The sequence below is a fragment of the Hirundo rustica genome, chromosome Z (genome assembly GCF_015227805.2).
Source record: "Hirundo rustica isolate bHirRus1 chromosome Z, bHirRus1.pri.v3, whole genome shotgun sequence".
Lineage (NCBI taxonomy): Eukaryota > Metazoa > Chordata > Aves > Passeriformes > Hirundinidae > Hirundo > Hirundo rustica.
Window position 1 is genome coordinate 83,501,946 of NC_053488.1, and position 12,058 is coordinate 83,514,003.

The 12,058-nt window shown below is 41.1% G+C and overlaps 1 protein-coding gene across 7 annotated transcripts in view; it reads left to right on the forward strand.

Moving 5' to 3' along the window:
* The window catches only part of IL1RAPL2 (interleukin 1 receptor accessory protein like 2), a 368,778-nt gene extending 362,452 nt beyond the window's left edge, over positions 1-6,326 (forward strand). For all 7 annotated transcript variants that reach the window (XM_040091162.2, XM_058424218.1, XM_040091160.2 and 4 more), the window contains one exon: positions 5,609-6,326. In XM_040091162.2, the coding sequence (XP_039947096.1) occupies positions 5,609-6,306 (698 nt within the window). In that variant the 3' untranslated portion in view covers positions 6,307-6,326. The remainder of the gene's footprint in view (positions 1-5,608) is intronic.
* The last annotated feature ends 5,732 nt before the right edge of the window (positions 6,327-12,058 follow it).

The following is a 12,058-nucleotide window of genomic DNA, read 5'->3' on the forward strand; positions in this document are numbered from 1 at the left end:
GAATGACCCCGACGGATGCCAATGGCCTCAGCAATGCCCATGGCATAGTGGCCAGCAAGGACCTTTGGGATAACTCTTGGTGCTGCCCGAGAGCAACGTGGATGGATCCAACTTCCTGAACTAGAAACATGGAAAAGAATCCCACACAGCCGTGTGGGCTGGGAGACGAGACCGGTGACCCAGCAGGGAGACGTGGCAATGAAGACCGAGTTTGTAACCCAGGAACTGAGTTGCATGTCATGGGAAGTACTGTAGCAGCTCTTCTTTCTTAAAGAATACTCTTTGGTCTTAACAGAACATGTGTTCTTCATTCTGTCGAAGCTGACAGCACACACACCTCCTTGCCCAGGTAACTTGGGCGTAACTGGACAGGTTAACTTGCACAAGGAGACTGGGATCCCTGAGATGCACTGAATTCCTTACCAGCTCTCATTATTTCACCCTATTCATTTTCAGGGCTCTTATTACAAACCCCTTCCCACAACAAACACTCTCAAGCTCTGTGAGTATTTTTTAAATTCAGTGTTAAGAGGCCCAAGGAGATTGAGTAGTTGGTGGGGGGGGGTAACAGGATGAGTTATGTTGTCACTTGAGCCATTTTTTGTCTTGACAAGGATGATGTCTGCAGAGAAAAATATCTATTTGTGCTTCACTCTTCTAAAATCAGAACTACATCAGAGGAAGGTACTTTTTTCTCCATGATTTCTGCAAGTTATTTTAAAACCTGAAAGTCGAGAGGTAAAAGTTGGCAAGTTACACTTTTAATACCAACAATACATATCTATTAGAGCTTAATCTAGTTGTTCTCTAAGCATATGTGCATTTGGTCTTGAAAGGATTGAAAAAACACCAACCATTCACTCCAGCTCAGGCCAGGGTGTGAGATCAGGCAGTGAAAAGAACAACAGTGATGGAATGAAAATATTTGTTTACCTGAAAAATGAGAAGTTCTCAGCACACGGGGAGAATGTCTAAGGCATGTGATAAAAAGCACATAAAGCACATAAAAGACAATCAATATTGTAGTTTTGGCACTTTGTAATTTCATCTGCCCATCTTTGTGGTTTTTGCCTGGTGAATTTCAGCTTCCTCGGTTCCTGCATGAAGAAAACCCAGTTGGACCATGTGTCTGGGGTTCCCAAGGAGCCTTCCTTAGGTATAGGATACCATTTCTTTGGAACAGGGATACAGTATCCAGCTCCACAAACTCCCTTCAGAAGTCCCTGGCTGTCTGCTCTGTATGAACCTTACTTTTAATGTCAGGCATGGGTGAGGGTAGCGGGGGTACACACAGATGTCAGCTGAAAGAGGAATAAATATGAACAAAAGGCAGAAGGGCTGGCTGTCATATGGTGCACTAATCTGCACTATTTGTTTCTTTTTGTTGGACTCGTCAGCTGTCCTTCAGCTCATCCTGGGACTGGGCTCTCGCTGGGAAGGGGCCAATACTCCGCTCTGTGTCTCAGCTGTTCTGGTCCAAGCTAAGAGAAGCAAAACATATTTAATAAATAGGGAAATCAAGACACAAAATCACTGGTGTTATAATAAAGTAATCAGACTCAGGGTTTGGGAACTATTCAGCTAGGAAACCAGGCCTGAATTACTCTTCTGTAAATAACTTTCTCAAGTGATGGTCACACTGCCAAACACAGAAAGGCTGGTTATAATCAGTGTGCCAGGAACCAGCCAGCATGGGTTTGATGGTAGATACTCTTTGGTCCTCGTAGTGCTGCAAGCCACGTTTCCCAAAAATATCTATAGGATTTTATACGATTTCTAGTGTTTTTTTCCCTTCTCCCTCAACTCCTTCTGCAAATCATCTGAATCTGGTTAGTCAGTCATTTCTTTGTGTAAGCAACTTTGTGCCCATAGTGTTCATTGATTTCCTTGCTCCTAGTCTGCTTGCATATTAGGTTTCCTTCCAGCCTGTGGTTAATGTGGCTCATTAAGGATTCCATGGCCAGTTACAGATTATTTAATTGCAAACAGGATGCATCTCTTTGAATTTTTTTCTCCAGTGCTCCAAACTACTGTTCAGCATTGCTGCATGTGGATGGTGTTTGGTGAGCACATATTTGCTGTCAGGTGATCAGTCTTCATTACTCAAGGGAGCCATGCAAAAACAACGTTTGGGTTTGGGTATAACACGTCTTGCTGTCCGTTCCTCCTTGAGAATTGCATTGAATGTGATACAACTAACTGATGGAGCCGCTCACAAAGTTTTTTTGGTTTTGGGGTTTTTTTTTTAACCTATGGGCATTGCTAACATTTTGAGAACAGTTTTGTACCGTATCGCAAAATGGTGTTTCAAGGAGGGGGGAAATCAGTCGAAATTTAAAATGTGTTTTCTCAGTAAAAACAAGTGGGTTTGACATAACACTGGCATCCTGTTTTTACATTCTAATTTATCACAAAATACAATCCCTGGGACTTAAAAGTGACTTCATCAAGACAGTTTTTTTTTCTCCCCTTACAATGAAATATCATTGAAGTGGATACCTCCTGCAGCAAAAGTGAAGTTACAGTGAAGTTATATTTATCTGATGGAAATATGTTGCTCTGGAACTTTACAGTTGATACTAGTTGGTGACATTATTCCTGAAGCCCCTATTCAGTTTTTTTCTTGTAAATGAAGCAGAGCCATTGCCTGACAATAATTTCTTGGCTCACTGGAAAGGTGAAAGCAACCCTTTCTCCATCCAACATTGCAATATAGGTTGCTTGGATTTAGTACCTTCCAATGGACTGAACACTTGAGACAGACAACTGAACCTGGGGTATTTTGGGAAGTCTCCAATTCTGAAGGATTTCCGGAGACAAAAATCTGTCTCCCCATGCTTTTCTTCACAGAAATGTTGAAGCTGTGCAAATTTGATGTATTGTAGAGTACACCAAATGGAACCACAGGCTCCAGGAAAATTATCACCTGCCTTCAGCAGTAGTCCCAAGCTGGAGTTAGTGGGGGTACTAAGTATTTCTGGACCAGACAGCTGGAAATTTGGGTTCCCAGTTTCTTATAACTCAGTGTACTTTATCCTCAGAGCATCAACAAGTCCCCTGTTCATTGGCCACATCTATTAGTGACCAGCTCCAAATGTGGAATTTGAGGGATCACCTCATAACCGTTTGTGAAGGTGTTCATTAGTCAGCTGAGGACAGAGCTCCAACATGTAGCAATACATCTTCCAGGAAAGAAGGTGGGCATCCAAAAGAGATGGGAGAAGCACGGAGGAGAGAAATGTCCACCTAAGAAAACAGGGAATATCTCCCATCTTCTTTCCACCCTGTTTGCCCAAGGCAAAGGCTGACAACTTTTTGATTGTGATGGTATGATGGATTATTGCTGGGGTGTTGCTGTTGAAATGATTGGTGCTGGATATTTGAAGAGGTGAAAGTGGAGTGATTTTTTTGTTTGTTTTGTTAGTTTGTGCTTTTTTTCTCAGTTGGATGCATTTGGATATGCATGGCTGTGCTCAGACTACCCTGGACATACGTTACTGCCCAGTATTGTGCCCTGCAGAGAATTGTCTTGTGCATAGCAGTGTTCTGAGTTGTTTGGAGGAGGGATGAATATGTCTCAGGAAAGATGCATGATAGTGTGTTGTTTTACTGTATCTTGCAGATTCAACCTCTAATGATGAAGCTTCCCACCTAAATTCTTTCTTTTTGGGAGCAGAAAGAAAGGAAGAAAATGAAGAGTCTGAGCTGTTGATACATTGGGATAATATCTTTCCATTGTATTGAACATTTCTACCTTTCCTTAAGTTTTGTTTCACCAGTTCTGCTTATCATTTTCTCATTGTTGCTGATTCTCTCCCCGCTCCACTGCCTCTCCCATGGATTTTAATGTTGAATTTTTTTCATTAATGAGTAACTATTTTACATAGAACAATGGCGGGTTTTTCCTCATAAAGTATTTTGAGAAAAAAAACAAACAAAAAACCCTGTAAATGCTGCATGATTAAAAAGTCATAAATCATTAACTAAAAGTCAGGATTGTTGCATAGACATTTGTAATGTATGTGTATGTCTTAAATTTTTGTGTGTCTATGGGATGTTTGCAATTGCCTCTTTTTTCCATTTGTGAAAGAAATCTTTCTTGCTGCTAAGTGGTGAAATAAAACATCAGTAAAGGCAGATTTGATGCTAACTATGCCTTCAGTCTCATCAAAATAAGCTATTTTAGAATGTTCCTGTTGGCCTATTTTGTAGCTGTTTACTTTACTGGAAGTGGTGTGAATAAGCATGCTGTGGTATCGTGCCTAGGACTATAAAATGAGTCTTGCAGTAACAGATGTTGATTAATGATGTTATTTGTAATTGTTGTTCCTGCTAGAGGGCAGATGTGTAAGCGAGGTCCTGCCCTGTGCTGAGTAAAGATCTGTTCTGTGCAGCTCTTGTCTCCAAGTCTTCATTTCTAACTCGTGCTTCGCCTCTGTTGTCAGGCAGCACATTCCCAGTAGCATGGTCAAGAGGTTTGTGTAGTTTATAAACACAAAGATATCCTGTCTCAAAGCTTGCAGTTGTAATGCTGTGCAACCAGTGAACATTTTCTGCCCTTGGTGGTTTTGCTCAAGGGGTTTAATTTTTCTGGTCTTGACCCAAAACCCATTGAAGTTTGTTGAATGAAGTCTGTTCATTTGAATGGGTTTTGGATCAGGTCTGATAGTAGATCTCTTTCCCATCCTGTTCCATGTCAGACCAGTGTATTTGGCTTCTCTTCCCTACCATCCCTGGGATAAGTGAAGCTGAGGGATCAAAGTCCAACTTCACAAATATTTTGAAGTTCAATAAACTGGCATCATGGAGCTGCTGATGGGGCTGGCATTCTGATTACACTGATTGTTTGCAACTCCTCGGCATGCATGAATAAAAGAATCCTACTATTTTCTTTGTCACTGATGTCTCAACAAATAAATACTTCCAATATGTTTAAATTTTCCATTTGTTCCTGTCACTTGTGAAGTCTCTGTTAATACCTTGGGGTACATAGAAGCACAGGTTTGTGATATTAAAACAAAATGGGGCCACAAAGGATGTTCTTATGCTTTTGTGGTCAGTACCTAAAGAAGAAAAAGCTACCATGATGCTTCTATGCAGTAGCACAAGTTCTGCATGTGATGAGGGTTCATTTCTTTTCGAGCTTTTGCAAGTTATGGTTCATACACTCTGCAGCACCCTCATGTCTTTGCACCTGGAACACAAGAACCTCTTCCCAAAGCGTGCTTCCCTGAGTGCAGTGTTAATGCGAGAATTTACACAAACATTACATTGATCTATTTTTTTTCACTAAGTAAACTGTGTGTTTTTATTCACTAATGCACCTACACAGCAAGAGTGTTGCGTAAATGTCATTCTGCTGCAATGAACAGGGAAAAATAGCAAAGGCTGAAAGGTGTTATTAAGGAGTTTTCTATGTGAACGCCATAAATAGAAGTATTTTGTGATACACAAGCCTATATTGGTTGGAGTATATTGAAGTGCCCATTGTTTTAAATGGTGTGCATCAGTAAAATGCAGAATTTTGTTATACTTGATTGCAAGCCTGATGTTTTAATAAAATAGACTTCTTTATTCTTTACTCTTTCTCTCTTTCTATAATTTGTAGCCTACATTGAAGATCTCACAAGATGTGTTGAGCAAAGCAGAAGACTCATTATCGTGTTAACTCCAGACTATGTTCTCAGGAGAGGATGGAGTATTTTTGAGATGGAAAACAGGCTCCATAACATGCTAGTCAGTGGAGAAATCAAAGTTATTTTGATTGAGTGCACTGAATTAAAAGGGAAGGTGAATTATCATGAAGTGGAATCATTAAAGCACACCATCAAACTTCTCTCAGTGGTCAAGTGGAAAGGACCAAAAAGCAGCAAACTGAATTCTAAGTTTTGGAAGCGCCTAGTCTTTGAAATGCCAGGGAAGAAAAAGGAGGTGGTGTCTCGGCATCAAGTCCTGGATTCCGCAGAGCAGGGCCTCTTTGGCGACCTCCAGGCTGTGCCCTCTCTTGCTGTCACAGGCACTTCTGCCACGCTGGTGGAGTCGCGGGCGGATTTAAGCGATTACCAGCAGGCAGACTCTGTGCACATGAGGCACTACTGCAGGGGATACGAGTACGACGTGTCTGCAGCCACGCTGCCCATGGCCTCCGTCAGCAACCACCACACGTACTGTAACATCCCCCTGACACTCCTCAACGGGCAGCTACCTCTCAACAACGCCGTCAAGGAACCCCGGGAGTTCCACAGGAACAACCCCTCGCTACCTTTATCGGCCAAGGAGCTCAGCTTCACCAGTGATATCTGGTAGTGAACGCCAGGGCTCTCCAGAGATGCTTCACGGCCGCCACGAAGAGGCGTCCGAAAAGAACTTTGCCCTCCCCGCACTGGGGTGAGAAAACCTATTCAAAGCAGCAGCACACTTGTTTGCTTTTCTACTTGAACTTTTCTGTTTACATTTACAAATCGTTGACAAAGGGGGGATTCTTTTGCAACTCAGTAATGTCTTTCCTGTCTCTTAATGTACAGTTTTATTGCTTCTTTGAAAATGGGGATAAAAAACCCTCATCCCATCACTTTACAGTAGGTTTACTGGGATGAGTAAAAAGTCACTGTATATGATCTCCAACATCCATACATATTTAAGTAACAGTATTTGGAATGCACAAAAGTTGTTGGGTTTTTCATGTAGACTACAGTACAGTTTGAAATTCTAATCATGCTACAAAAATTATTATCTCCTGCACAGAACACAAGGGGTGAATCATCTTGAAAAGGAAGGAGAAGAAAACCTTCCTGGTAGCATTGTCTTGCAAATACATCTTAGAAGATGCCCAGCTGAAACAATGCAGACAAAGCTTTATCAATAAAGTGCATAGTAACAATTACTGCAAAATAAATCACCTGCTCTCATCAGCATCTCTTCATTTTATTATTGAGGCATGTTGTATTCCTAGTCAATGGTTAGCAATGTGGTTTTATTAAACAACTTACTAGAATATTGGAAGATGTTTAGGAGGATTTTAAACAGTTTTTCTGTCAACTATAGATTATTTCACAACTTTTTGCAGATTTTTAAAGAATTTTTCCAAACAGTTTAAATATAAATTTAGCTGTCTATTGGCCAATTCATTAATCTGAAATTTCTTAAGATCTAAGATTTGTAGTAAAGTAATTTTACGTAGGATTTTTTTCCAAAACCAGTAGTTACAATTTGAAATTAACCTTTTTTGTGAGAACATCAGCAATAGAAAAGAAGTACTACAGCAATATATGGAGATTAAGTGCTAAGTTATTCAGGTTTACTAGTAAGTCTGACTTCTGTTGCAGTGATAATCACCTGAACCAGTTTTCTCTCTTGTTTATCAACCTGCCAATTTATGTACCTTTTAAATATGGCAGAAGCAGGAATATTTCTGCTGTGTGTGCCTAGTGAAAAGTGATGTTTTTAAGCAACTGGCCAGGTCCTGCATTTCACACTTGTGTGAGTGATTCCGTCAGTCAAATAGGATCTTGTCATTTGGCTCTCATGAGTGACATTCCTGCTGCTGGTGGATGAGAATTGCTGCACAGGTGCTCTCAGCATCAGGCGTTGCTGCTCAGTGAGCACCAGCGTGTTTCATGGAGATTTCCACACTCAGTTGGGTAAGGGTTGCAGAGTTGGGCTGTGGAGACAACCATATCAAAGGAAAAAAACTCTAAATAATGAAGGCGAAAAGCCAATTTTGCAGGTTTTGGCACAGCTCTAATGAAAACACAGCAGATACGAGAGTTTTGTCTCAATAAGATCTGCTGGAGCAAGTTCCCAACAATATTTTTAAGGCAGGCAACCTTGCCTGTGCTTCAGTATGTCTTTAGCATTGTTCTCTTTGATTGCATGAATAAAAGTTAGCACTCTGCACTTAGCTGCCTGTGGTTTCATCAGCAAACAAGTTCAGTAAATCCCTGACATTTTGCAGTAGTTCCTAAATTGTACCCTACAGTCAAATGGAAACACACACTGACCTAAGACTTAAAAGTATCCAGAATTGGCCCAAAGGCCATGAAAATGATCTCAAATTGCAATAATTCATAGAGGTCAGTATTTTCCATTGCTTCTTTCCCCGGTTCTTTATTCTGTGCCCTCCTTCACCAGTCATTGTCTGTAAGATTTTTCATTAGTCTTTAAATAATACATGTTTCTCTCATTTTTTTCTAATATTATTATGCATTTGACACTAACACTGAAAGTGGAAATCTAGAAAAGATATTAATTTATGACACAGTATAGAACTATAACTTGCTCTTTTGTGAAGTTAAGTTCCAAACATAGGTGTTTAATAGACGTATTTTTCTACTGAGAAAGAAAGCAGTTTTACCTCCATTATAAATATATGTATTTCAACTTCCTCCCAAAAATTTACAAAATTTGCACTGTTTTATAAGTGTTACAGACTGTGTTTACACTAGCTATGTTCTTTAATGCAAAGTGTAATTAAAATAAAAAAAAAGAAAAAATCCTAAATGAAAACCCTGCATGAAAAGAGCTGCATATGTTTAAATGAAAAGCTGTACTTTTCATTATTTTCCTTCCCACATTACTCTAGAATCTGATTAAATCACATAGAATGTTCAGTGAGATTTAAACCTTCTAGTTCTGTATGAAGCATGTAAACTCAAAAAAAAAAAAAAAAAAAGAAAAAAAGAAAAAAAAAGAAAAAAAAAAAAAACAAACACATATGCAGGTTGGTCTGCTTGTTTTATTTACAAGGATTTAATATGGGTAACAAATTCATTTACCCAATGATAATATGTCTCAGAGCAGTACTTAATCTAAAGCAAAATGCAGTCATATTTGTATTGAGGAAACATGAAAAGAACAGGTTTTCAGTCATTTTGCAAAAGCACATTGAGTGTCTGTGTATTGATATATTTTAGTTATAGATGCCAAGTCGCAATCTGCTTTAAGATTTCTGAGTGTGTATTGAGTACTACGACAATATATACATGAATCAGACCTGCCTGTACCCCTCTGCTTTTAGTGTGGGGGTGGGGACCCAGCCTGGGGGGGCCTCTTGTTGACTCAGTTTTGTGTGATACCAGTACAGAATCATAGAATTTTTTAGGTTGGGAAAGATCTCTAGAATGATCCACTCCAGCCATTAACCCAGGTCTGCCAAGCCCACCACTGACCCATGTCCCCAAGGGCCACAGCCACACGTCTTTTATACACCTCCAGGGATGGCGACTCCACCACTTGCCTGGGCAGCCTGTGCCAGTGCTTGACAACTCTTTCAGTGAATAATTTTCTCCCAATCCAATCCAAGCTTCCCATGGCACAACTTGGGGCCATTTCTTCGTGTCCTGTTGCTTGTTACACGGAAGAGACTGAGCCACACCAGGCTACACCCTCCTTTGATGGAGTTGTAGAGAGTGAGAAGGTCCCCTCTGAGCCTCCTTTTCTCCAGGCTGAGCCCCCCACCAGCTCCCTCAGCTGCTCCTTATCAGACCTGTGCTCCGGACCTTTCCTTTCCTTTCCTTTCCTTTCCTTTCCTTTCCTTTCCTTTCCTTTCCTTTCCTTCCTTTCCTTTCCTTTCCTTTCCTTTCCTTTCCTTTCCTTTCCTTTCCTTTCCTTTCCTTTCCTTTCCTTTCCTTTCCTTTCCTTTCCTTTCCTTTCCTTTCCTTTCCTTTCCTTTCCTTTCCTTTCCTTTCCTTTCCTTTCCGTCCTTCTCTGGACACACTTGAGCCCCTTTATGACGTGCAAGAGGCTAAGTATTTCCAAAGGTAGCACTTAAAGGTCTGGAAAATCACTGCCAAACAGTGAAATGCATCCATCTGTGGGACTTGGGTGGGATAGGAGCCACGAGCTCGTCCCACTGTGGGAATCACCTCCACAGCAGCGCTCCAGTGTGGCAGCAGTGACAGCTGGGTCAGGGCCTCGCTGGCAAAAATGTCCCAGCTCATTCATGTGAAATTCATCAGCTGAAATGGAAGGGCATATGGGCATTTTGTGTTCCCCTGTCTCACCAAAGCCGTGCTGGCTTTATCAGCTGGATTTATCAGGGGAGAAGCCAGGACAGCCCCCCCCAACCCCAGCTTGTCAGGCTGGGCCTTGCCCAGTGACAAAAATAGCCAGCAGCAAACATCCTTACTGCAGCCACAGGGACTTCTGGTTTAGGGCACATTCATCTTAAAGATGGTTTATGATAATGTTTGGAACCTGCTGTTTTTATCTTTGTGTGTGACGTAGTTCAGAGGCAATTGTGGTTGAAAGGTTGTCTGTAAAATGAGCCAGAGGTTGGAAGCCTATCCAGTGCTACAGGTTTGATGCTCCTAAAGAATGTTCAGCAAGGAAACAGGGTAATTTTAAATTAAGTAACACAGTGACTATTGACAGTTCTTGGGGGCTGTGTGCTAGCCTGGTATATTAATAATATTCCTTTTTCTAGGCAGTAGACGAGAAAATATCTCTATAAAGATATTCCCATACTCCGCCACCAGGTCTGCTCCAAAACCCATTCAAGCCAAAGAAAGAGTTTGATCAACTCCAGCAGACTTTGGATAAATCCATAATACTGTGTACAAAGGAATACAAAAAAGAGAGAGAGAATGCAAGCGACTAGGAAGCATTTGCTTATTTATTCTGTCTAAAATGAAGCTTATTTTTGTCCCTGTTTGGTGTGGATAAGCTCCAGGACCATCCAGCCTTGGGAAAGGAATTTTGTTCATTCTTTGTTATAAACAAGATAAGAACTTGGGGATAAATAACAGATACTTTTACAGGGAAGTAGTTCATTATTTTTAAGGCCCTCTGCTCTCAGTAGTTCCTTTGATTCAACAGGCTCTCTGTTCATGGAAATGCACAAGCACATACTTAAATTCCCCTTAATTCAGTGAGAAATGGTTCGCTGAGCAGGGGCCTGGAAGGGCAGTTCAGTGCCAGAAGTCACAGCACGCAGCAGCCTTTAGAACCGAGCCCTGATGGAGAGCTCCAAGCAGCTTTCCCAATGCCTGTCTCCAAACAGAGGTGCGAGGAGCTGTCAGGTCTCACAGTCCTGCTCACAGGAGAGAAAGCCTTCAATGCCCATTAGCCTGGCAGCAACACCAGCCTGGGAACTCCTGATGGATGGGAGAACAGTGGGGTTTTGCACTGCGTCCACTTGGGCAACTGGGAGCTCATCCCATGGGATGGCTCGGTTGGAAATTCTGTCTGCAGGACACCTCCACATCCATGCAGCAGCTTGTGCGTCCTATCTCGTGCACCCTTTGGGGTTCATGCTGGGGCTGCAGACTATGTGGGCTCTAAGAAAAAAATGGAGAATGTGAAGAAGGGAGAGGAAGAAGAAAACAGTCAGAGTCCAAGGTTTTTTCCAGGTGGAAACACTGAGTGCAAAAGGGGAATGGCAGCATGGCAGCTCTTCTACAAATGCATCGTGTTTGTCCACTCTTCAATGGACGTTGTGTAAAGTTGCCCAGAAAGATGTCACTTCTTGCCAGCCCACTTGCTTCAGAACCCTTGTCTTGATAATTTTAAAATTGAAGTTTCAGGTTTTGGTTGGGTGGGAATTTCTTGGTTTCATCCATAGGGAAAAAAAATAAAAAAGAAAAAGAAAAAAAACCTGCTTCTTTATGTATGGGAAAATTCCCCACAAAATAAAACCTCACACTTTTTGCAGCCCCACAGGTTTCCAACTTGCATGTAATGCCAGAAGTGTTTCCTTGCCTAGGCCCAGAGGAAAATGGGTACGTGAACAGTACAATAATATTGATTAAACATAATCAATATTGTTCTATTTGTTTATAAAATAATGAAAAATAGAGAAATATACCTTCCTCTACTGTCTTGGAAATATTTAGGATTTTGAAATTTCATAAATAACATTGGTCAAAACTGTTCCAGTTTAGAAGTAGTTAGCCCAGCAAATGTTAAAAATATGACATTTTGGATTATTTTGTTATAGGAAGCAAGCAGAATTTGAAATTTTAAAGTAATGGCATGATACATTTTTGCGAACACAAAGAACAGTGTTCTGAAATATATTTTGTTTCCCTAAGGAAAGGACCTGCAGCGTTTGTGGTGCTGA